Genomic DNA, 27,606 nt, shown 5'->3' with positions numbered 1-27,606 from the left:
AAAAAAAAAAAAAAAAAAAATTCTTCCTTTACATCCCTGTTTACTCCAAATCGGGCTAGTGTCAAAAAGCACCAGAAAGCTCAGTTTGCTCTGACAGGACAAGTAGTCCGTGGATAGCTGGAATACACTGGGCAGCCTTCAAGGGGATGGAAGGGGGGTCCAGTCCAGACTGGCTATCAGATCAACAGCTGCTGCAGAATTTAATTTCCTTTTATAGAAGGGAAACTGTGGGAACTCTTGCTCTCCATAGTCTGTGGAGCCTTTGGCTTAAAAAGCTGCCCTCCCTGGGGAGCAGACGCTACGCAACATCTCAAATGCCTGYGTGTTTGCTCAGGTTTCTGAGAAGCCAAAAACAGTGTGCTTGTGTTTGCTTTATGCAGGGGCCTGTGAAGCCTCCCTGTTCTCTGTGCCATGATTTGGAGCCACAGGAGATGAGAAAGGCTGCATTAGCCCCGAGGGTTATGGGCAGATGAGATGAGAAATGCGGTGTTGGGAGCGCTCGGGGCAAGGAGGGGAAATGCTGCTGTGCAGGGGCACCCGTGGGGTAGAGWGCTGGCTCAGCCGTCTGCCCGTGGCTGTGCTGGTGGCCACTGAGCACAGGAGCGTGCCCGCAGCTGTCACAGGGCTGGGGGACAGCTTTGCCAGCCGTATCTGCCATTCCCAACCCACRCTCAGAGCTGGAAGTGCCCCTCAGCAGGGAGGAGTGTGCGTCCTGAGCAGGCTAAACGTGTACCTCTGCTGCTCCCTCGTTCCTGTGTTTAATAAAAGCTGGGATAAGCCAGGGCTGGGAGAAGGGAAGGGGACAGCACTTGCCTTAGGGCCAGGGAAGCTCACCTTATTAACACAGTTAGCACCTTTCATTTACACSTGCACCATCACAGCCCGCATTTGTACTGACACCCCCTCATTCTGCAGAAGGAAGTTGAAGTTGCTTGAGGCTGGGGGTTTTTTACACTCAAACAGATGTCAAGGCATGGAGGCATCAGAAAAAACGTGGGGGCAGTAGCAGTTTGCATGGTCTGCACAGGAAGCTATCTATAGCAGCTGGGAAGTCACAGAGGGCACGTTATCACCACCCTGCAGGACACATTCTGGCCAGGGACGGGGAGTTATATATAGAGCTGTACACAAAAATACAGAGGAGCCCTGWGCCTGTGCTGGAAAGCCTCATCAGGACTCCTCTTGAGCAGACTCCTGTCCTTGGCCTCCCTCACCAGAGAACTGTGTATTTCAGAGGATATTTTGGAGGGATGCTGGACAGCGAGTACTTCCYGAGGACAGCTGATCTGTAAAGAGCAGGCATACAGACAAGAGTGCATGTATRCCCAATCTGTCTAAGATTTCTGATTTCCTCTGAAGCATTTTTTGTGCTATTTATAGGAGCCTTCCCCCTGCCCCACCCTCCCATCAATGGGAACACACAGATTGGCTCTACAATAAACAGTGCCACCAGAGCAGAACTCTCCTTGGTTTAAGAATTCACAGGTTGGGTGTTTGGGGAAGGTGGAGTTAAAAAAACTATTGAAGTGGAACTAAAGTGGAGCTGTCAGAAATAGTCCAGGAGTGTTTTTAGGAGCCCACCAAAGTGCCCACCCCAAGGCAGAATGAACTGTCCCTACACCATGCCCAGCTGTTAGTCTGACCTGCTGTGGAAGAGCAGCCCTGACAATGCTCCCTGGGCAGCAAGTTTACACAGATGATGCCTTTCCACAATGAGTCTGAATTTAAATGAGGCTTTAATGATACAATAAGCAGAATGGATGCTGGGACCAAGATTAAAACGCAATTTGGTCAAGTGAGCTTATTTTAGCACGACTTGGCTGTAATTTAAAGAGGTTGTTAAACAAAGAATTCTGGACAGTGCAGCGCAGCAGCAAACAAATATAGTTCTGTGCTTAGGGAAACCTTTAAATTAACCGAAGACAGCRTGCAATTTCAACAGCAGTCTTGCATATTTAGCTTTCTAGGCAGGGTAAGCACTGCTCCTGTCCCACAAGCACTCAGGAAGGGTGATAAACCACAGAAAAAATTGCCTTCTGTTCTGCCACTTTCACTTCAAACTTTCCTTTTGCAGAGTTCACATAAAAGGACAAGGTGGGATCCTCCCTCCGAGGGTGAGGCAGAGCCTTTGTCTCATGCGTTGGAGCAAAGAGAACACAGGGACAGTTCCGTATGGAAGCCTGGGGTGGATCACACAGAAACTGCCTCACGGAAGCCTCCATGCTCTCCCAGACTGAGCACCCAAAAATGCTACATTGGTGCACAGGTGTGTGGGTTCACCTGAGTTGGCCACCAGGTGCCTGCCAAGCCACTCTGTCACTCTCCTTTCCAGCTGGACAGGAGAGRAAATAAGACRGAARAGGACTCATAGGWTGAGATAAGASAGTTTACTGCAARAGTGAGAGTTTGCACTTGCATAAGCAAAGAAAAAAAAYAGGTTTATTTTCTACTTCCCATTGGCGAGCGATGTTCAGCCACTTCTCAGAACAGAGCCTCAGCATGTGGAGGGGCTGCTCCAGAAGGCGAACATAGTAAATAAAAAATGCCCCCGTTCCTCCTCCTTCTCTTAGCGTTTATATCTGAGCTGGTACCGTGTRCTATGGAATACCCCTTGGATCAGTTGGGGTCAGCTGGAGGGCCTGTGTCCCCTCCCAGAATTGTGCCCACCCTCACCCTACTGACAGGGCAGGCAAGAATGCTGGGGAGACAGCGCCAATGCTGTGCCAGAAATAGAAACAACTTACCTGGCAAGGTAAAAGCTCTTTCCTTAACATTTTTAATTCTCAAAGTGAGAGCATACAGACTGTCACCACAGATTTTCTCTTCCTCGATGAACTTCCTCTTTTTACTGGAAGTCAGGACCATTTTCTTCTACTTGTTCCAGAATCCTACTTGTTCTCCAGTGACAATGCCCACTTCTGTCCAGTCCCATTCCCAAGTACAGAGCCGACAGACAGACATTTTAAAGGAGGCCAGTCTCACCTTGGTCGAAGGCAAGTTGATGGAGCAAATCCTCCTAAAAACCATGCTAAGGCACGTGGAAAATAAGTAGGTGCCTTGTGAGAGCCAGCATGGCCTCACTAAGGGCCAATTGTTCCTGACAATTTTGGTGGCCTTCTAAAATGGGCSTACATGGATGGATGCAGCAAGGGCAAGTGACAGCATACATGTGGACTTGTGTAAAGCCTTTGACACTGTCCCATATGCCATCCTTGCTCTAAGCTGGAGCTGGACCACTTGATGGATAAGGAATGGGCTGTATGGTCTTACTCAAGAGTTGTGGTCAACACTAAATGTCTGAGAGCAGTGACAACTGGCCTTGTGCAGAGGCTGGTCCTGGGACTGGCACAGTTTGACATCCCCTGGGCAGCAGGGACAGTGGCACTGAGTGTGCCAATGACACCAAGCTGTGTGGTGCTGCCCACACACTGGGAAGGATGGCATCCACAGGGACCTGGACAGACTTGGGAAGGGGGATTGTGAGAGCCTCATGAATTYCAGCACAGCCCAGTGCAAGGTCCTGCAGACATGGGGACAGGCTGGGCAACGGATTGAGAGCACTGAGAAAGACCTGGGGGTGCTGTGGGTGARAGGCTGGACATGACCCGGCCATGGCACTGCCAGCCCAGAGAGACAAACGTGTCCTGGGCTGCATCCAAAGCAGCGTGGGCAGCAGGGGAGGGAGGGGATTGTGCCCCTCTGCTCTGCTCTGCTCTGCTCTGGTGAGATCCTGTTTGGAGTGCTTTGTCCAGCTCTGGGATCCTCAAGAGGAGGACATGGACCTTTTGGAGTGTGTGCAGAGGAGGCCATGAAGATGATCAGAAGGCTGGAACATCMCTCCTATGAAAACAGGCTGAGAGGGGATTGTTCGGCYACAGGGAGACCTTATAGCTCCTTCCAGTACCCAAAGGGACCCYACAAAAAAATTGGAGAGGGACTTTTTACAAGGGCATGTAGTGACAAGACAAGTGGGAATGGCTTAAGACTGAAAGAGAGTGGATTTAGATATTTGGAAGAAATTCTTCACTGTGAGAGTGGTGAGGCACTGGGAACAAGTTTGCCCAAAGAAACTGTGGATGCCTCATCTCTGGAAGTGTTCAAATCCAGGTATGACTGGGCTCTGAACAGCCTGATCTAGTGGGAGGTGTCCCTACCCATGGCAGGGGGTTGGAATGGATGATCCTTAATGTCCCTTCCAACCCAGCCTATTCCATGATTCTATGATGCCCTCAATGTAGGTGTCAAAGCACTTTTACAGCACCTCAAAAATAAATCAAGAGTGTMAGGGTTTGCTGCCTTTGGTGGGTTCAGCTTGAAAAATTTGGAGGTTGTCATTTTCTACGCCTTCAGGAACAGATCCTCACCCAGAACATGTAACTTGGAAAAAAAGACATGACAASAGCTACAGTTCACAAGGAGTTACAGGGTTTTCCTTCAGTTTCCCAACAGTTCATTGATTTTTATTAAAACTCAGAAACTAATCAAGCAAACAGAAACTYGGAAGACAAAAGCTTTAAAATGGTGAACAGAAAGTGTACATCTACAACACACTGTAACCACTCAGTGGAGCAATTTAATAACCATTTAGTATAAAGATGTTGACTTTCTTTTACACTCAATGTTGTCTAAGGTGAGGAAAACTTGTTAAGTGGTCTCTTCTTGCAACRGCAAAAAAACAGCTTTTCAGAACCAATACAGTAATTAGTATCAACCTAAACAGACCAATAATCTCAATCAACTGATGAATTTTGGACATGTTTCATATCTTGCTTTCAGCAATAGCATTTTCTTACGTAAGGTCTCTCTCCTTGTCATGYGTGTCCTGACATCTCTTTGACCTCCACAGGGACACCCAACAGCAGGTTCCTCCAAAATGCCAGGAGATGGGGTGCCTACAAAAGCTCTGACTTTAGAAATCTCTTTCTTCCATTCTACCCTAGATAACCCCTTACTGAATGGCTCACTCAGAACAAAGTTGAAATAGATTTTCCAGGAAACACAAATGTTTCTACAGAGTATTTCATTTTTATACTGGTACCCATGGAGGAAGCACATCTGATGTAGCTTTTTCAGCCTCTYTCAGCATTTTACCTTGGGCATCAGAGCATGGAGCAAGGTACTCTTAATATGTGCTTCAGCATACATAGTTTAGGTATTTCTGCAATGCCTCATTTACTCGCTAGTTTTTTTTTCAGTGATGATGATTGTTCCATTTAGAAAAAAACAGTTCTTAAAATGAAAATTCATAAATACAAACACACTTAGCAGCAGTCTTCCAAAATGGTGTTATCATATTTGCCAGCAGCTATGTACAAATCAAGAGGCCCTGAAAGCCCTAATGACAATGTTTAAATCCCCAGTCCTCAGATCCTATTGAAAAAATATATTTAACTTCCTTTGTTCAACATACCATTTTGTAGCTGTTTTTCTGGAAGAGAAACCAGGTCCACAGATATAGTTGGGGAGTGTTTCAGATAGGATYGAGGTACTCACATATGTCAGCCTGATAGCCAAGAGGTTTGACATCCTCAAGCACAWGGTAAAGCCATTTAATGCATTAATTTCTTACGTAGGTTCAGCCTCAGCAATGTAAAGCTGTGGTTAGAGGTAGGTAATAATCACATGGTTTGCTTTTTCTAGCTACATTTAAGTTCACAGTTCACGTTTAAGTTTTAGCTGTGTTTGGAAGTATCCCCTTTAAAAGTGATTTTAGGCTATGGACTTCTGTGAAACTCCTGTCTATTGATTTCTCATCTAACATTTTCCTAGTCAGAAGACACAATAAACCACAAAAATCGGAGAGGCAATTCAATACATGCAGAATCCAGATGTCTGCTACACAGGAACATTCAATGATCATCATTTGTTTGCCTGACATCAATTGGGGCAGTTAGAATGGCAAATCAAGCATGCAGAGTTGGTTATCAGCACAGATTTTTGTCAACTTAAAAAAGATTAAAGATTTCATACCAGTTAAAGTAATTAGATACTCAGTGTAGGGTGCAGGTATACATATTTTGCCTTCAACAAACTTTGGGAGTTAACAAGACACAAATATGCCTGGTGCAACCTTTAGGAAAGGGTAGCTCTTCTGACAACATGCAGCTTGAAAAGATGCTGTTCTTTAGTTCAGGAAGAGTTGTGGAGTAACTGGGAGCCAAGGAGATATGAAATGTAAAATCCATATACAAAACCCAGAGTAGCTTACAGATACAGGAAACGTTAGCTGCTTTTTGAAGCAGAAAACAGTTAAATTACTTGCCTTGAGAATTTAAATTCTTGTCCACATAGTACTATTTTTTCACTGTTACCCCCTTATTTTCTGCTGAGGGACCCTGATGTCTTTCACAGATGAGATCCTGGTCACATGTAGTGCAGGAACCATAGTTTAGGATATTGCAAGTATGGATTTGCCTCACAATAATCAAATACATATTTCCTCATGAAGCTAAGCAAGAACAAGTATTTGCTGTTTCCCAGCAGACACTAAGAACATCTCATTAAACTCTTCCGAAATTCAAAGCTATTCCCTCTAACAGGGTATGCAGTAAACGCTAAAAAACAAAAACATGGTTCACCAGCAAGGCAGAGAAGCAATAGTGGGGATGGTTAGCTACAATACCATCTCATCTTCACAGTAACTATACCAGGTCACAGAAACTCATCCTACAAGCCAACTTGTGGTCACTGTCTCGTCATGACAAGCAAATATTGTGCTATTTTGAACAATTTTTACTTCAGCATTCTTCTTGTTTGGTTTTCATCTAGGTAGACCTCCATGAGTCATGGGAGTCTTCTGCTCAGGGAAGCTACTTAAGCCTTTGCTGACCACCATTCCATTAAGCCTCTCCAGGAAAACGGGATTCCCACAGGAACTGTTGTAGTGAGCCCCRTGCCTAGCAGATCCTCTCTTCTACATATCTCTAGCTCTTTTTATGCGGCCRAATTTCACCTCAGCATGTGGGCCATAAAACCAATTCCCAAGCTCTATCTCCCCACCTTAACTCCCTCATATTCCTTGAGTCAGKACCTCTCTTTTGCTCCCTAATCTTATCCTTGGCAGCTCAAATGCTTTCCACCAGTTTGGTTCTATTCTTACTCCACATTGTTTTCTCTTGCCTCCATCCTTGGTATCTCTCAATTTTCATTTCTTACTCTGCACCAGTCCCACTCAAGCACCTCAATCCCCTCCCCAGTACTAACCCTAGAGTTCTGTTGGTTCCAGCACTCCTGGCTTCCTAATTTTTCCAACTATTTAGTCTCTCCTCCTCCAAGTAAAAMGTCTACTGGGACATATCTAGACCACACATCTTACTGCCTCCCCTCTGCTCCTCCTCTGCTTTTCCAATCAGATCACAATCGCTAGTGATGCTCCCAATGCTGCCATGTAAATTAATCTGCTATAGAAATAAAAACTAGTTTGTTTGTTTTTTGTTTTTTTTTACTAAGTTAGGTAGGTAGCTAGGAAGGCTGCTTCAGGTTTGAACACTTGGGATTGTTCTGGTAGCCTAAATATACCAACTGGATCTCTGTGACATGTGTGATAGGGGTACAACTACACTACCCTTTTCACTTGCCCTGCACTGCAAAACAGGAATCAYGTTTATCCCCAGAGCCCTTTTAGTGACCAAAAGGGTCTATATCCTGTCTCTTTGGGCTCAGCAGTGGCAAATGGCACAYTTAATCTGTTTTAAGAAGCCTTCAGCTTTCTTTGGAACCTTTAGAAAAAAAAAGTGCTGTTAATGACTGGCAAGTAGGACGCCGTGATGTCTACTGAATGCACAAACTGACCTGCCACAAATACACCAGCTGCAAAGTTACTTGCTTCAACTCTGAACAGCACTTCAAGCATACAAAGTAAGGCACTAGTAAAGCACTAAAGAAGCTGAAAATGTTCATCATTACTCTAAGTTGAACAACTTCAAAGTATTGCAAAGGATTGTCTTTGGAAGCAGGTTCTAATGCTACTCTCACACACAGGCATGCTTCCAAAAGACTGGGTTGAATATCTCTTATTGACACACATCAATACGCTTAGTGAATTTCACATGAAGAAACTATTTCAGATGAAAACTCTTTATCTGGCTATCAATCCACTGCATCTGTGTAAAGCCTACTCAGAAGAATTATCAAATYCATTTAGTAAGGCCACACAACTTTAAAAGTCCAGTATATTGAATAAAATAATTTTATTTGTATTTAATTAATTTGTTTTTGAAAACAAAGATTATGGAATCTGAAAGTTGATAATAATAGGTAACTYTTAACTGAGACTTAATACGGGAGATTCTCTACCCAAAAATATGTCAAACATTAAGATTATAAAGAACTCCAAYGTTCTGTGCTATACTGTATGATATGTAAACAATTTTGAAAATACTTCCCCATTATGTATTTTGACACAGTATGCACAAATTTAAAAAAATAAAATTAAGATGAAGTTTATATGCCTCAAGGGATTTCTTAGAAGTAAAGCCATCTGAAAAGCCATTTACAGTCTGCGGTGACAAACTTCTATATAATCAAAATACTTCCCTTTTCACAATGCAGAATAACCTGCTGAAGGCAACTCCCTATCAAAGTGATGCCAGCAACACAGATCTGATTGTATGACTCCAGCACTTAAAAGAGCACATTGGTTATACATGGCTTTTAACCCTGGGCTACAATTATGCTACCAGAACTAAATTCAAGTYTGAATTAGTCATGTAGAGATGTGTGTGTCGTCTGAACACTGTTTAAAGTCCGTGTTTTCCACATCTGATGAAGGTGGTGAAGACGGTCTGATGCTCTTGTGCTTACATTCAGGGCRGGATGTACTTTGCAAATACCAGGCTCTCCAATTAATGACAAACCACAGATCCCAAAATAGGCATGTAAAGCATCTGAAAGAAGGACAGAAAAGGAAAAATAAAATAATTTCAGGCTATTCAGACACCCCCAAATAGTTACAGCCAAGAAAAACAAGTAATCAAGTGYCCTGTTTTAAACTTGAGTTTTGATGGAAAGAATCCATTTTTGCCCAAAGCTACCTGCACGAACTGAAGTCCAGATTTCTTTTGCAACAACCTGCACACTACTTTATTTTTTTCTGAGTGCCACAGCCAAGAAGCAAAATAATTTAAGCATCTGAAAATAACTTGCTTCAGAAAGCAAATCTTTTTTTCTGGCAAGCATTTTTTTGCCTGSTTACTTTTATGAGCACCTAACTAGTGAACAACAAAGTCAGTGCCAATAGCTGCCAACAGCAAGACTTAGAGAAAGTAAAGAAGCCATTACTTTTCCTAGCTTCCCTCCCTCCTGAGAGATTATCCTAAGGATAGGAATTCATGCAGCCTGATCAAGAGATGACTGCCACCAAAATGGGATACTCCTACTCTCCATTCCCATGCTGATCCCGATGCCCACCTTACACCAGGGTTACAGCCTGCAGAGTCTGCCTTCTCTGGGTAGCAGCAAGCTATTAGATGGGATTGCCGGCCCATGAAATCACAGGCTAAAGATGGAAAGAGGATGTGAACTGCATGTGCCCCTTGCAAAATCTCAACATGTAGCACTCTCTGGAGGTGTCAATAATTTAATATTTTACTAAAATGAACCATTTAGGCCGGAAAAAGCCTCTAAGATAAGAATCTAATCCTTAAGCTAACATTGCCAAGACCAGCACTAAACCRTGTTCCTAAGTGTCACATTRTATCTCCAGGACTGGTGACTCAACCACTGCCTTGACTAGCCAGTTCCAATGTCTTACCACCCTTCCAGGGAAGAAATGTTTCTAATACCCAATCTATAGCTCCTCTGGTGCAACCTAAAGATGTTTCTTCTTGTCCTATCATCTCTGTGTTAAATAAAGCTAGTGGCGTCCACAACCAACAATGGTTTCATGTCTKTTAGCATGGGAACACTGCAAGACTACAAAATAGTATTTTCCTAAATAATTAGCTGAAAAGAGTTACTTGTTAACATGCAAATCTATGTAATACATAAAAAACCACAAGCAGTTGACTGTCGTCTGCAATTTTATCATCTTCCCAAAAACATTATTGCACAGCAAAGATAGGTTGACTACCTAAATTTAAASAGAGCTTTTAGAAAGTAGGAGCCACAGAAGTTTAATTCTGATTAAGTCTTGGAAACTTTTATTGCGTAGACATAAAATGATCAAAAGACAACCTTCCTTTCAGACATGAGACTAAGCTTGCACGAAGCTCAGCTGTGTATCTATAACAATGAAAACGTAACTCCTCAGAAAAAATCTTTGCAATGTTGCATTTATAGTCTTCATATCAGAACTGCACTAATTTTTTACGTTTTCCTTCAAAATTTGAACACAGACTTATGTCACCATCTGCCTGAAGAAAAAAATGCTACAATAAGCCTGGAAAATACACACACATGTGCACTTGCACATCAAAGAAAAACAATTATTTGTCTTGCCTTTCTCAAATCTTATCTTAAACAGTCACAACTATGCTAAAAGAGAGAATCATAGAATCATAGAATACCCTGTGTTGGRAGGACCCCACAAAGATGATCAAAGTCTGATTCCTGGCTCTGCACAGGACACCTTAAGAGTCACACCATGTGCCTGAGACTMTCTCTTGAACTTTCTCAGGTTTGGTGCTGTGACCACCTCCCTGGGGAGCCTGTTCCAGGGCCCAACCACCCTCTTAATGAAAAACCTTTTTCTAATATCCAACTTAAACCTCCCCTGACACAACTTCAGGCCATTCCCTTGGGTGCTGTCACTGTCACCACAGAGATCATGTTCAACTTGCCATGGACCAGGACTCCAAGTCCATTTCTGGAACACTGCTCTCCAGCACCTTGCTTCCCAGTCTATCCATAGATCAGGGACTCGCCCTTGTTAAACTTCATATAGTTAGTGATTGCCCATCTCTGTTATTTGTCGAGGCCTCTGCAAGAYTTCTGTGCCCTCAAGCGAGTTAACAGCTTTCCTTCTAAACAGTGCTGTTTGTGAACTTATTTCATAACTCTTCCAGTCCTGAATCCAACCCATTTACAAAGATGTGTAAGAGCATAGGGCTGAGAATGCAGCCCTGTGGAGCCCACCAGTGACAGATCWYCAGTCTSATGTCACCCCATTCACTGTAACCCTYTGTGCCCGAACCATGAGCCAGTTGCTCACCCATCCCACGATGTGTTTATCCAGCAGTGTGCTGGACAGTTTGTCCAGAAGGATCCTGGGAGGCACAGTATTGAAAGCCTTAGATTACACTGACKGGCTTTCCTTAGTCAACGAGGGGGGTAACCATGCCATAAAAGGAAATTAAATTCAAGAYAAGTTAAGGCACTTCACACATGCCAGGTGTTCGAAAGAGACTTTTCTAATCTCTAACTCATAAGGCAAATGTTTCATTAAGATAAACAAAAAAAATTTCCTCCAAATGATACTGATTAATCTATATAAAGCAAAGTAAATACAGCTAAATTCCTCAGGAATCCTAAACTGGATTTCAGGGAAGTGGCGAAGCAAATCTATCACAAGCACTCTATTTTTCAGTGTGGAATCACCTTGAAAAATTATCAGCTGTTGTTCAATATGAAATTATGAAGGSATTAAATATCAGGGCACAAATTCTGAACAGACTCTTGCTTTATCATGACTAATTTGTTATCTAATTTGGTCAGTTTACAGACTGTTTACCTTCCCTGTACAAAATGTCATGGGCAACACTACTRGCATAAACTTTGTTTTCACAGGTTTGCAATACCTTAATTGAATTCCCAACTTTTAAATTTAAAATATTTTAGCATCCTTTTGAGTTTTTTTCACTTCTTCAAATTATCCACTTCCAAAAACATAATAATTAGCTTCCAGATATTCTTATATAACCACAATCTGTAAATCATGGCACGTACTATGTAAACTTTGACTGTTTTTATATATACCAATGACTTCTGAATAAGCTTAAATGATTAATTTACTAAAGAAACAAATGTTTTGATATATTAATCAATTTACAGAGATACCCAAAATATTCACAAAATTCTCTTTAAACAGACCAGTTAAACACATACTAAATAAACAGCGACACTCTTTTAACAGTATTCTAAACAACAACAGCTCACTTMCTCTGTGGATGAACAAGGAAAAACTTTATCTGCCCCTTTCCACTTCAAAAATGAAAATCTTATTATATTTTGAAGGGGCTTTTTATCTTATATTTTTTGAAGGGTACAACTTCCCTTACACCTCTGAGATGTATGACTGCTGGAATGTATTTTTACTTACAACACMCTCACTGTAATTTTGAGAAGTTATTTTACCTGGATGGCTATCTGGCCACTTGGCAAATCCACCAACAAGGCGATCTTGAGTCGATAGGATGTAATTTCGGTTTTTCTCAAAATTYGTATATTGGAATATGTTCAAGAGCTGAAAAGAAATTAGACCATAATAGTAATATACAAAATCTTAGTATATTTTTTAATACTAGAATATAGTGCCTATTTCTCAGATAAGCAGTGACAGCACAGATARCAGTAATCTGGTAAACCTCCATTTCCTGCATTTTTTGCAAGATGAAAGACATTTATAGTCATTGGTGCATATTGGTGCATTTGTGTCAAATATCTAACTCTTTCAAGCAAAGACAATGGCGCTTAAAGAAACCAAAGCAAGTCAATAACTATCACTATAGCTGTTCTGTATACTACCTTCAATGTTGCTCCCACCCAAAAGGAATAGCAAGTGTCTACAGGTTTGTTGGGTCGTCCATGGTAGCCATTCTGTTGTCTCATTATACACCATCTTCTTATTCTGTTCAGTTCTTTCTCTGAAAAAACTTCCTCCAGTTTGCCCATCAAACATAGTGATGCAATACCACAAAATGTAGAGCCACCTATGAAGAGAGAGCAGAATTTGCAATACTTTTGCAATGCTTTGATACCCAGATTTTCACTAAAGCCTGCATGATCTGAGTCAGAACTTAAACTAGGCTATTAGCAATTGAATCAGTGGACTTTTCGAAGTATGAAAAAGTTAATTTTAAGACTAAAATCCAAATAAGTAAGATGACTCGAGTTTAGCAGGCATGTGAAAGTRGGGAAAAAACCCATCAACCTTGCTCTTGCATAAACAAACCAGCTCATTTTCTCTTAATGCTGTTTTTTCTCTCAATCCTGCACAATTTACATTACACAGCAGCCCAGAAAAAATGGCATTGCAACGGAAACATTTCTTCATTTGTAACTTAAAAAAGAAAGCTATTAGGATGCCAGCAGACTGAAGCAGAGATGCCAAAGCCAGTCTCAGACACAATCCCCCAGAGAATATAAACAGACAGAAGTGTCTGGTGAGCAAAAGAGGAAAAAAATTAAAAATAAAATTTAAAAAAAAAAAAGCACAGTTAATAAGATGAAAAGACTCCTAAACTCTTATGGCTGCAATACAGACAAATTGTGTTTCTAAGGATTTTTTTCTCTCAAGTAAACTGCACAGTGAATTAGAAGATAAACTCATGTTCTCTGTGTAGCCCAGCAATCATATTTTAAAGCTCATCAAAATTTATTTTGAGTCTACTACGTGAAATGATAAAATTAGAGGCTGGGAAAGGCYATAAGCAAGCTGCTGACACATGACTTGGGACCCCACGTTCCTTACACTATCCCAGAGCTGCAAGGTTATTTTCATTCTGATGCTGAAATGCAGCAGGAAAAGACTGCTGAAGTACTATCGTGAACATTCTACAGACAGTTAGTTAACCAACTKTTCTAATACCTAGGGATAAAATTTAAATTTTTTCAGCTTTATTGATCCAGCTKAAGAAAACAGACAAAAACTCAGTACTAAGGACAAAGCAAACATTTGATAGAATCACAGAATCGTTCGGTTGGAAAAGACCTCCTAGATCATCAAGTCCAACCTTTGACTAATCACCACCTTGTCAAATAGACCATGGCACTAGATTCAGTATCAGTCACATAAATATCAAGAGTTCCTCTATTACAAGCAGACCGCTACTTCATGGCATAGAAACATTTTGCTTAAAAATAGCAGTCTCTTGGGGATTCCTATCTAAATCTTTCATCTCTACAAAAATTAACTGTTGCTTCAAGATYTAAGCCCTCAACAGATGTGGTGATCTATCAGAAGAAATGCTTCTAGGTTTCATTACAGAAATTGAAATTGGAAATGATCAGGTGCATTGCACAAAATATCCTGCAGATATAATCCTCAGAGTAACAATGGCACATGTGGAAAAAGTTTGCTCTGTCAGCAACAGCTGAGAACTACAGCCAACACCTTTCAACAGAACACTCATGAGGTAAGATTAATGAGGCTGATATATTAAGAGCCCATCTGTTCACATATTAAGCTAGATCTAAAGGAAGAAGTGATATTTGGAGGCCTGTTTTGGATTTGCTACTCCTCAACACACTTGCACAAAATCAGAAAGGGAAAGCTATGGCATCCCTGCACMTCCTACAGCATTTCCTATACCAGTCTGAAAGGTGTAGAACACTTTCACATTCTTACCGTGAGATTCCAGTCCAGCTCCCTGTGCCAGGCCATTATCGTAAGACTGAAGAAAAGAAATCCCGCAAACCAATTACTTTAGAATCASTTCACTTTGACAGACATTGCAATTTCTTACTTTACTCGTAAAATTATCATCAGATTATAGGCACCATTTAACCTGATTAAATTCTGAACCTGCACAAGTTCTTGGCACAAAGTAGTTAACAAATCAGCCCTGTTTCAATGCAGGCAGTTTTTAGGACTTTCATGGAATTAATTTTAGTTGTGATGTACGTTAGAAGACTGAAAATGGATAAAAAAGAAAAAAATGTGATGCAGATATAGAAAGAAAAAATTCATATGTAATCAAAACAAGACAAAATTAAACAGATAATTTAATTCAAGAACAGTTTAACATACAAAAAGGCAACATGCAACTACCATGTGTACAATACTCAAATCTGAGCAATGCTTTAGGAAAGAAGCAAGTACATCAGGCATTAAAAAAAAATGAGGGGAAGGAGAACAGAAGCAAAAACAAAATTATAACACACATTGAAATAAACTTAAACTGGCCTATAAAATATTACTGTTAAAAAATACCATAACAGTGCTGAAAAATCACTCTGTTAAGTGCAACAAAAGGAGAAACTCAAGTCTGATAAAACACCAAGAATATTACAGCACATGAACAATTCTAGYCATGAGCAATCTAAAAACATATATTTATGTCAGAATAAAAAACTTTCTTCCCTAAAACTCCATTAAATCATTTTACTTGAAGAGAAACAAAGGATCATATAGGAAGTTTTTCAGAAAATGAAAAATGTTTACTTTACAAGAGTTCATAGAATAGTTAACGAATTATCACTAAACAAATACCAAACTGCTTAGTAGCAATAATGAGATGTAACATTGGAAGTCAAATTACATAGGTCCTATATATTACATCAACTGCTCAATTAATGATTAGATCAATTCTGATCCGACAGATTAGCAGCAACAAAAATCTTTCCCTCAACATCCTCCAGGTGCAGACTATGAATTTCTCATGTTTTCTCTAAAACAGTGACTACTAGATACAGGACACCTTGACAAACCACTTATGGCTCCCACAGCCCTAACCTAATGGCTGCAGGACTATCATATATTCAAGAAATTACCTAAGGATTTTTTTTGTACATGTACTTTTAAAGCTGACATTGATAAGGAAAAAAGGAAACAGAAGTACACACAGAAACTACATCAAAACTGTATTCCTGTTTTTGAGTCATCACTGCCAGGTGAAGCAACTAAAAAGAATAAGATTTGACACATACAYTTCAAGGTGCAGCTTGATTTCTCAAGTTTGAACCAGTTAGTTTTTAGCAATCTCTGTGGACTGCTGAATGTTAAAGCTCAGTGTCAGCTCTTCATTTTGCACTGCCTTTTGAGAATGCAATACAAATGTGCTACCACACTCCACAGACCCACTAATTGCTAAGAAAAGGCAAGCTGATTAGCTAAACTATGCTGGCAAACTATGCTAATTAACTCTATGAACAGCAATTGTAAGAGGAGGTAGCTTGCTTTATGTATGACAAAATAATTAGCTCTGGTGAAAAGCTGTTAACTGTGCATCCCAAACACTCTATTAYGTTAAGTTGTACAATTAGCTTCAAATTCTAATAGACAATAGCTGACCCCTGGCTAACTGATGACTATTTATTTTCAAAAGCAGCTGCTCTTTGGGGACTTGTATGTGCTAACCGACTAGGGAATACTTTTATTTCTTTGTCCTTTTGAAAAGACTCAAGAAACTGCATGCAGAAAAAGCTCTGGATTACTGCAATATGAAAACTGCATAATTAAATACCAGCCTCAGGAAACATGTAAATGCAGTTGGGTAAAAATCTTCGCTTCAAAGGCTACAAGTTTTACAGCTAGCTTAATTATATGAATGACCAATATAATTGCATTTCAAGGAGACTATACTAGAAGAAGTAGATGATATACTTAAAGGTTCTTGCAATATCTCTACTTTAAAAAAAACGAGTGTTGCAAAAACCAATGTTACGAAGTCTCTGGAAGTCATTCAAAATTTCAGCATCCCAGTGTCTGCTGTATTTTGATAAGTGATATATCTGAGTTTTGAATGTGAAAAAGAAGAATCAACCTATGCTGATAAAAATTGTGTGATTGGAATCTGGCTATTTTATTTACTATACAACTAGCCCAGAATTATTTTTGTGATCAGCATTGCATAAATACTTTTTAGTCAAATGACAGCAAGAGGGCTATCTATTCTGTAGGAAGACTGAATTCTTTTTAACAGTTTAAACATTATGTTCCTATCTTCTGCTGTTCTTGACATTGCCAACTACACAAATGCACCCCCATCATTCAGCTACCTTGAACTGTATGTCACAATTCTTATACTGCATCACTAAAGGCAACAAACTCCAAAGAATAAGCTAAAAAATCCACAAGCTTATTCCAAAGCTTATTACTGTGTTTAACCAGTCATGTTACTCTCAATCCAGGTAAGCTGCACTTTCCATGTATGAAAATTTTCAGCTTGAAAAACYGAAAGACGTTGTGTTAACTGTCATGTGGTGCATCTATGTGCAAATAAGCAACATATAACTGTAAATCCAAACCACACTTTTCTGGCAAAGCAGTTCAGTACTGAGCAGTGCTATCTGTTTTGTCCTGTAACTAATGAAAGTGCCAGAATGAGAGAACATTGAAGCAAAACAGGAATAAAAATTTACAATAAAGCCTACAGCTATATTCATTGCTTAGTTAGTGACACAAGAAGTAACAAATGGAATAATCTCAAATAGAATTTACTTTGAATTGCTCCATTTCATAGCTTCATTTCAGCACCATCCACAAATTCTTAATGGGAGAAATCAAGCCAACATTCTTGGATGCTGCATTTCACATTCACTGCATTTATTTATGAGATGCACTTTAAGAAATAAAATGTGGCCTCCCCTGTGATAGGTCACTGAACTGAAAAACATCTCAAGGAAAGTGGTGGAAAGAGATGAATGAAAGGAAGGAACAACCATTGCTCTGAAATTATTTTGGCATAGTCCCTGAATGTCTGAGACTTCTTCAGACACATCTGTAGCTCTAAATGGGACCAAGCAGGAAGCAAAGGTCTTTTCCTAGAATTGCCAGACACCTTGCAACTGAGTCAATTCACAGAAATAGCTGTCAGACCAGAGAGCGTAAACCCAGAAAACACAGAACTAGTGTACATGTGCCTACCAACTGCAGTGAATTCACAGCACACCAGTAGTTTAAAGAAGTCCTACTGAACAGTGTATAGTCAACCTACCAATTCACAGTAAATCTGGACAAAAATACAGCCTGTCTTGTTGCAGACTGGAACATGCTAGGATGACTGCTGCCTMCAGAACACTGCTCATAGGATCTCTCTAAGTTACACTCTGAGCAAGCTAGCCAGGAAGAGACACAATCTTTGTGATAAGCCACAGTGTCTTCTGAACTTTGACCGTGCCAACACTCCACTTTTACTTTACTGGTGAACTGAAATATTACCATGAAAAGAGCCTATSAGACTAGATTTCCAAGGAGTCTTGCTCTGCTCAGGCTTCAGTTATTCAACTTCTAAAAAGTGGTATCAATTTTTCCAATACGAACATAATGATTGGAACTTACAGGTACAAGGATTAATGCTAAACTCAGAGCAAAGTATAAATTTGGTTGAAGATCACTCTGTACAGTAAATCTCCAGTACTTTTTCAAAACTCTAAACTTTCAAGAAATCTCCACTTGCCTGCTCTGTTAATGTCCTCATCTGATGCTCTTTAGCCCTTGGAATGAAATAGTTGCTCTTGCTCCCTTCATTTTTTCAGTGCTACTTGTTACTTTACATACCTCTGTCACACTCCACTTAACAGATCTCATTTTCAGACTAAGGACTCCTAGTATATTAAATGCTCCTTCTACACTGGTTTGTACCTTCCACACTTCAACAACTTTCTTTGTCCCCTTTTCAAGGGGGTTCMTTTGGGACCAAAACTGCATTCAAATGTTCACAAGGTTAACAAACAGTGTGATGAACAGACTACAATAAGCATTTTGCTCTTGCCTTTTGTTTTCTATTCTTTTCTARTATTTCATTCTCCTGTTGTATTTCTGCTAGGCTATCTAACTAAAGGCTGATCTCAGTAAACACAAACGTCAGGAAAGATCGGAAGAGGAAAAWTCCTCCTGACCTAATCAGCAAAAGCAAGCACTCTGCCTATGCTCCTCCCTCAGACTGTGAAAGGAGAATGGATAAATCACTGCCCTTGGGTGAAAGCCACTGAACAGGGATATTCACATCCTTAGAACCCATGGTAACTAAYGTGAGCTACCAAGAAATTCCAGGATTGTATAGAAAACCCCCTTCTTACGGACTGTTTTCTGGGGAATGCAGGTGTGTGCACAACTTCCTACAGGATGGCTACGGAAAGGACCAATGGTAAGAAAGGGATATATCAAAGCAGACTGGGGAAGAACAAGTAAAGGAAAACAGAGGGGAAAAGGGGTTAAAAGGTGCTACTAGCATGTGAACAGACGCTAGTAGGTCCATATCCTTGTATGATTGAGCCCTGGCCTTGATCACCTCAGTCCAGGACTATGGCAGTATGCCAGAAAGCTTCTTGAGATGTACAGTAAGAAATACTTAGACATACAAGTACTTTCTTTAAAGAAAAACAACAAATAAAAAACAATTTGGTCTGAAGCAGGAGATTTTTAAGTCTTTTTTTAAACTTGTTTCAGCATAAATTTTGCAATCTCGCTGCTGGCAGCAAGTCTACAACAGAACTTGTGTGYCATCATAAATTTGGGTTTTCTTTGTGGACCACGAGAGTTTACTGTAAGCTTACTCACACTCAATTTTCAAGCTTGCTCAGCATGTTAAACAAATCGTATTTCAATCTTGGAAAATGTAACTCAATTAAACTAACAAAACATCATGAAAAAAATTGAAAGCTCCTTTACTCCAACCAAATATGAATACAGCTTGCACACACACAGAAAAAAAYTGTGCACACACTCATGAATATTTTTCTTCATTATATTTTGAATCTGTATATCTTTTAAAAAGTAGAACTACAACTCAATGAAATAAGAGGATTTTACTGATACAGTGCTGYATGCACTTTTTCTAAGTTACACAAACATCATCCCTCAGTTTTCAAACACTTGCTTTCAATTTTTAAATTATTTTAAATAAAGTGCATTTTTCATTTAATTTGCAGTGAACATACACACCAAATAATATTATCTTGCTAGCACACACATTTTAATGAAAATACAAATGCAAAAACTAGTGTACTTTGTAATTTTCAACTTGCTAGAGTAGGAACAAAAARTAAAGAAATTACCATAATTCTTCAGTTTGGACAGAGATGTTTTTTTAGCCATAGTTAAGATAAAAAAAAAGCTATAAGCTTTAAGGCATAGAAAGAAATAACATTTTGGGAACACTCACCATACTTCTYCTAATGTAGTCTATTGCTTTCTTCATATCCATGCCTGACCAGTTATCGAGCATGTAGCAGATGCAGGAAGCACAGTACACAAACCTCATATCATTCTCACTTCCTTCCAGCACTGCACAGAAACTGAAAGAAACATTTCTGTCATAAAACATTGCGCTGCCCGTTACACCAGAAAATACAAAAAGCAGTTCAAGGAATTGCAGAGTGTTTCCTTTAAAGATTAGTTTACTGTAGTCTCATAAATATAACCCAAACTATACCAGATTTTCTTCTTAGATGTGATTCTAAGCCAAGGAAAATGAATAGAACTATTGACATTTAGGGGCCTGAGCAACTATTTCCAGCACTGGTGTTTATTTATTCCAAGATGTTTATGCTTACAGTCTTTCACCTATTACAGTATATACAGACACATGACTTACCATTTTAGCATTTACTCTTYTGGGCAGAATTCTTTGACCTCCTAGGAATCCTAGTAACTCACAAGGCTTTCTTTCCTTACTGCAACTTCAGATCAGTTTCTCATGTATGTAAAAAGGTAAGTGCTAATACTATAATTTCTGATACAAATGATGAATCAGTTTTTCATTTCTTAAGTATTTCAATCTCACCAAACACTTTAAAATTATTTTATCTGAGTTATTTTGCATTATCTCAGAGACTCCTAAGATAATTATGGATGCCCTAATTTGGATGTTTGTATCAGAAAGTGGCCAGCAGGRGCAGGGCAGTGACTGTCCCCCTGTAGTGGGTATTGGTGAGGCCACACCTTGAGCCCTGTGGTCAGTTTTGGGCACCTTGCAACAAGGAAGGCATTGAGGTRCTGGAGTGTGTCCAGAGAAGGGCAACAGAGCTGGGGAAGGGTTTGGAGCACAAGTCCTGTCAGCAGCTGAGGGAACTTAGGAGTGCTCAGCCTGGAGAAGAAACTGAGGGGAGACCTTATCACTCTCTTCAGTGACCTGAAAGGAGGCTGTGGCAAGGTGGAGGTTGGTCTCCTCTCCCAAGTGGGACAGAGGAAACGGCCTCAAGTTGCACCAGGGAAGGAAACATTTCTTCAACAGAAGGGCTGTCTAGCACTGGAACAGGCTACCCAGGGAAATGGTGAGTCACCATCCCTGCAGGCATTTTAAAGACATGTAGATGTGGTGCTTAGAGACATGGTTTAGTGCTGGACTTGGCAGTGCTGGGTTAACAGATGGACTTCATGATCTTAAGGGTCTTTTTCAATCTAAATGATTCCATGGTATACAAAAATAGGAAAAAAGGTTGAATTACCTGTGACAATAACTAAACCTTTATTTCTTCTATAATTTGCTGCTTGGCAAGCCTCCATTTGGTTCAAAGAGCTAGTCAGTGTCCTCTGATGACTTAACTATTCATTCCCAAGAACCCAGCATACACACTGGTGCATGTTCTGTGACTGATTCAACTACCAACCAATTTTGTAACAGAACATTATAGCTACTACTTTTATGAAAAATGTGTTTCTTATGTTTCATTCCACATGGGGGTTGTGAGAGTTTTAGAATATAAAATATCTTTTACCTTCCATCCTCCAGCTGGAGAGCTCTCAGTCCTGCCAGTATGGCATCTTTATTTACTCGACTTAAATCATCTCCAAGAATTATCAGACATGATAGTCCTGTGTAAGTCATTGCTATGTGCCCACTATCATATGGATGTGATATACCTGGACCCTAGAAAAAAGGGGGGAAAAAGAATTGAAACATTACAAGATCTTATACTACAGCAGAGTTTTTTGGTTTTTTTTTGCAAATTTTTTTTTTTAGTTTGGAGGTAAACAAATTATTTTTCTCTTCACTCATTATGGTTAAACTGAATGCATACTGCTCAGCTCATCAAATTGCTCAATTTTCCTTATGAAACTATGGTATCACATAGCTCTGCTACCATTCTAAACACTTGGTCAGTAGGAAGATTTGGAAAAAAGCTCTGCCAAGAKCTATAGCTGTGCAACAGTTAATCAAAAAGATGGGATGTCCTCAGCTGTACCTAAGTTTATCCTGACACACCCCTGCGCATTAGCTTCCTAGCAGCTGGGTAAGCACTCCTATACAGCCAAACCTCTGGCGTTCCCTCAGCAAAGATTTTGCAACATAAAGATCTACAAGTAGAAAGCAGTGTGAGAGATTATTAGTAACCTGTCAATTGAAACAATACTAAATTAGTTGCTTACTTTCATCTTTATTTTAAAATAATAATCTGTTTAAATAAAGTATTTATAGACCTAATAATCACAGAAACATAGAATTTCCGGAGTTGGAAGGGACACACAAGGATCACTGAATGTCAACTGAGAAGCTAAAATGATAGTTAAATACCAACTAGTGCCACAATACAAATGATAGAAAGGAAAAAGGGATGGATACARCTGTGCTAAAATTATGATTTTTCTGTATGGTATTTTACAGGCCCATCTTGGACTGTACACTTCATGAAAATAGAGACCACATGTAACAAGACAACTTTGGATATCTGGGATGGTTCAGTTTGGACCAACTGGAAGACAACTACTTTAAACAGATTAAAAGCTATTTTGATATTGAGTAGTAGGGAAAGATTTTTAAATTATATTTTACTAGCGTTATTACCTAATCAGGTGCAGTTCTTATTTTGCAATTCATCCTAAAAACACAAGGAAAAAGCAGTATRAAACCAAATTTAATACTATGTTATGTGTAATTGGAATTTCCAGGTAAGTCATGCTTACTTCCAAAGCCAAAAGGCTTTGCTTGTAGTAAGAAACTGGGAGAAAAATTSTTATTACCCATCAGACAGCAAGAGACTGCTCTCACACAAGGGAATCAAAGAAGCTGGGAAAGGGAGGCAGAAAACAAGATGAAATGGCTGCTGCAGCAGGGAAAAAGCYCTTGCTATGCAACAGAGAAGAAAAACAGGAGAGTGAGTGCTGAGAGATGCACTTCCTCTCCCTTGTCTCCAGTCCTGAACCCTCTCYTGAGAAGGGGGCACAAATCTCAACAGCTCCCACTCCATGCCTGTGCTGCCAGTGCCCCCATCACTGTCTCCTATCCAGCATATTAAACAGACACACAGGGCACAGTAAACTACTCCTGTAACGTGCTCTCTGCTGACCTAATGCCTGGGTGCAGGCATGTTCTGAGAAGACAACAAAGGGGATATGCCCAGGTCATGTTCTCTGTGTGTTTTGCCTTTTGTGATAATTAGTCTGTAAGGTCCTACAGGAAACAGGTTTACCTGGATCTCAGAGATGGATAAACAGTGCTGTTCTATTGGCATTACCATCACATTTGCCACAATCTTACCCTTCCTTAAAAGAATTAACATATAAAGATGTAAGCTTTAAATATTTAAGCTTGGCTCAGTGATGGGACAGTGTCCCYTACTACATTACTTAACACAGGTATTCAAACGTAACTCATGGCCATCAACAACTCCTGCTGTCTACTGCAGAGAGAGCTAAGAAACTCTGGGCAAGATCTCTTCAAAYACTAATAAAGAATGCCACTAAACATACACTTGAACTGGCAATGGCACATTTTCAAAAAACTCTTTTCTCACACTGGCACTGTTGTCCCAAGACACGGTTCCTTCACCCAGGGTGCAAATCCACACAGAGAGTTCATTCGTTCTGACACCTTTGCACAGAGGTATGTGCTGCGTGCYAAGCTCACAAAGCCAACACATCTGGTTATAGCCCAAGAAACATGACATTTTCAAAACACAGAAGTATGCAGTCATCTAATTTCTAAATACATCCCTATTTAACAGCTACAGGACAATCTGTAGTATACTTTGATTTAAAGGTACAATGTATTTTACATTTATTGGAGAAGTTCAGTGGGTAGAGGTCTTCCCTCGGAGGCAGGCAGCCTAAGCTCTAGAAGCTTAATRTGTTCTTCACATTATAATGAATTAAGTTCTTCTAAAGCACAGGATTTTAGCTGATTTAGCTAATTCCAGTAAAAATTATGGTACATTGCCAAACACAGTACCTAGTCTCTACTCAAAGGCATCTCTGCTTCTGTAATCTCTTTACTTGTTTCAAAACTATACTGCAAAACCTTGCCATTTCTCACTTTGCAGAACCACAGAACAGCYTGGGTAGGAAGGGACCTTAAGGTCATCTAGCTGCAACTCCCCTGCCATGGGCAGAGACACTTTGCAGTAGACCATGTTGTTCAGGACCCCTAAAAATATAATACAGAGACATTTGGTGAAAATAAAAACCATACATAATACAGAGATATTTTGACCCAGGCCTACCTATGTCTTTACAGTATTTATTGTTATCTTGCATTTATATTATATTATATTATTCTGTTATATTCTATTTATTGTTATCTTCTCTTTGATTCACTCTATAAAATATTTTTTTACTATTCACCTTTCACCAGTATCAGTGTTGCAACCTTGAGAAAATACAATGTTGTGTGAGGAACATAAAATAAATCTTTTTCCCCCCCAAGTGAAAGCATATGCTATTTACCACAATCTTRCATAACAGTGGCAGCTACAGGCTTTCAATATTTAGCCCTAAAACTGACTCACAACATTTAACACCATATTGGAAACACCTAGGCCCGCCTGAAATTTTGAGAAGACCGTTTACCCCTAAATTAAAAAGCCAGTTTAAACTTCAGTAACACTGAATCAGAGAGACTACAATATCTGGAGCCATCTCAATGTACAATTATATTCTAATTCTAAAATGAATTATGTTTTAAATGTGATGATAGAGGAGTCATTCCTAASCTTCATTCACCATTAAAACTGTTATAGTTTGCGAGGGATGTGTGTGGTGAGTAGGTGAAGCGGATGTGCTTTTATTTCACTTYTGCTTCGCCCCAAAAAGCTACAAAGACACTACCATCAAATACACAGGGACAACAGCTAAATAAACCACAACTCCCAAACCAAACAYTTAGTAAAGCTGGGTATTCTTTCACAACTCTCACTTTTTTTTACTGTTTTGAAGGGTCCCTAGTGACAGAATAGATTTGGCTACCTCTGGCATGGCACTTTCTCACAGTTCAAGAATGAAATCACTGTAGTGGCACGTAATACATAGCAAACATCAGTGCAAATCTAAAATGATTACTGTCTTTTTCAAAAAATATTTTTCAAGATAGATTTAAATTAAACATTTCAACATAATGAATAAAGAAAAATTATGGGACTATACATATATCTCAAAGTCATGGCAGTGGATTTTCATGTCTTTTTTTTTTGAGTTATTTCAGAGCATTTCAGGCAACAGCATTGGAAATGTTTTAAGCCTTTCTCTGCCAATAAATCAAGTAGATGTAATTCCTCAAATGTAGATAAAATGAAAAAAGTACAGCAGTGCTTGAATAAAAACCACATTCACATGCRAACAATTTTCTAGATAGTGACCTTGTAGTTAGTTTCCAAGGTTACATGATTCCATTCCTTTATCCCTTCTGTATATTGGCCAACACATTCTAAGACACCAATGGACCGCAACATATTTCCAGTAAAGATAATATTTAAGTATGAAACATACAGTATTGGAAACTGAGAATTTAATTACAACACCAGAAAGTGCTGGGAGGATAAAACAATGCTTTGTCAATCTTACAGACTTTTTGTCTTCGTGGCCCTTTAGAAGGTTTCAGAACTGTATCCAAAATTAACTCTTCTAGCTTCGTACACTGGGAAGGATTTGAAAAAGGTTTCCAGTAGCACACACTGATTTAATATACTACACTGTRGAGGCTGATAAAGGTGTTATGAAAGGTGTGATACAGCTGGAAAAGTAGAGSCCAGCATGCAGGAAGAACTGTGAAAGAAGCACAATAGTTCTGTTCAGTGTTTGAGAGTGAAGAATCAAATCTCACTGAAAAGTGGATGGAAGATCTGTGAGAGCACTAAATTAGCCTTTGCTAACCTTCCTTCTCTTTATTAATGGCACTTCCTTTTCATATGAAAGTTTAACTCTCCTGAACCTCAGCTAACTGGGCTTCAAAGCATCCTCTCTTATGTTCATGACAAACAGGGATGCACAGAGCCTTGCCTAAGTCTGGGTCTGTATCAGGTGCAGTCAAATAAATGTGATTGAACACAGGAAGAGAAMTATCAGTTCCAGTTGCAGATATTGACATTGGAAGAAACAGTTGGGCCCAGTCTATAAATCATGGCTCTGTGGCAGTGTCATTGCCAAGATTTTGGGTGGATTTTTTTGACAATGGGATGGCCCACATGGCACCAGACACATTGGCATCAAATGAGACTCACTTTTCTCAAAGGATCTAGACAAACTCCAGAAGGGGGTCATGGGGACCTCATGAGATTTTAACAAGAACAAGTGCAAGGTGCTACAYCTGGATCAAGACAACCCCAAAYTGGGAAGGTACAGATCAGGAGAAGTCATCGAGAGCAAAGAACTTGGGGGCTCTGGTGGATCAGAAGCTGGGTGCAACCCAGAAATGTGCATTCARCCCAGAAAGTGTCATGTGTCCTGGGCTGCATCCAAAGCAGCCAGCAAGGTGAAGGAGGGGATTCCTCCCCACTGCTCCCCTCTAGTGAGACTCTGCCTGGGATGGTGTGTCCAGCCCTGGGGTCCTCAGYACAGGGAACCTGTTGGAACACACCTAGAGGAATCCACTTCTCAAGTTCATCAGAGGGACAGAGCACCCCTAGTATAAGAAAAGGCTATGAGAGTTGGGATTTGTCAGCCTGAAAAAGAGAAGGTTTTGGGGTGACCTAACTGCAACCTCCCAGTTCCTGAAGGGACTCTACAAGAAAGACAGAGAGAGACTTTTTACAAGAGCTTGTAATAAAGGACAAGGGCAAGGGGAAATGGCTTAAAACTGAAGGAGGGCAGGTTTAGATTACATATGAGGAAGAAATTCTTTACTGTGAAGGTGGTGAGGAAAGGTGTCCAGCATTGTTCCAGGGAATCCTCAACCCTGGAAGCATCCAAGGCCAACCTGGATGAGGTCCTAAGCAATGTGGTCTAGTGGAAGGTGTCCCTGCCTGGGCAAGGGGATAGGAGCTAGATGATCTTAAGGGCCACTTCCAGTCTGAACCATTCCATGATACCAAAGAACAGCATATTCTGTACCAGTTAATTAGGGCTACTCTGCCCTACTCTACCTCATGACAGTTCCTGAGCTAGAGATTTTTTCCTTTGCTAATAAAAGACCAGAGAAGGAGGAAACTGTGCTGAGATAAGCCACTATTTGTATGTCATTTTCTTCACTGCTGTGAAAATTCAAATTCTAGGTATTATTTTAGTATGTTTCTTATACACATTTCTTGTTTCGTTATTAACAATGAAAAATTGCCTGCCTTCCAAACATTCTGTAATTATGTGGTTAATACAACAAAGATACATAATCATTTATCATAATTGAAAATATTTCATGCACACACACACACACACACTCTCTTAACTGACCTTGGAGGGATTGAATGGCATCCCTAAATATGAAGAGCCTCTGAATCCACAACGATTCATGTTTGATCCTGGAAAAGATTAAAACAATACTCAACTTACTTGTTTTATTGAAGCATTCATTATAAACATTAACTCTCTAATGAGATCAAAACCTGTTAGCTCAACACTGTTCACAGCATTAATAGAGTGTG

General features: G+C 39.9%; 1 protein-coding gene across 1 annotated transcript in view; it reads right to left on the bottom strand.

The window, feature by feature from the left end:
• Window positions 1-8,034: 8,034 nt before the first annotated feature.
• The window catches only part of PGGT1B (protein geranylgeranyltransferase type I subunit beta), a 32,671-nt gene continuing 13,099 nt past the window's right edge, over window positions 8,035-27,606 (bottom strand). The window contains 8 exon segments of the mRNA XM_057367778.1: window positions 8,035-8,748; window positions 8,751-8,885; window positions 12,292-12,400; window positions 12,682-12,866; window positions 14,504-14,549; window positions 19,983-20,115; window positions 21,538-21,689; window positions 27,416-27,483. Of these exon segments, the coding sequence (XP_057223761.1) occupies window positions 8,705-8,748; window positions 8,751-8,885; window positions 12,292-12,400; window positions 12,682-12,866; window positions 14,504-14,549; window positions 19,983-20,115; window positions 21,538-21,689; window positions 27,416-27,483 (872 nt within the window). The 3' untranslated portion in view covers window positions 8,035-8,704.

Source organism: Malurus melanocephalus, unplaced genomic scaffold (genome assembly GCF_030028575.1).
Source record: "Malurus melanocephalus ecotype Western Australia unplaced genomic scaffold, MMel_1.1 scaffold_84, whole genome shotgun sequence".
Lineage (NCBI taxonomy): Eukaryota > Metazoa > Chordata > Aves > Passeriformes > Maluridae > Malurus > Malurus melanocephalus.
Note: the sequence above shows the minus strand (reverse complement) of the source record. Positions and strands in the feature narration are given on the sequence as shown.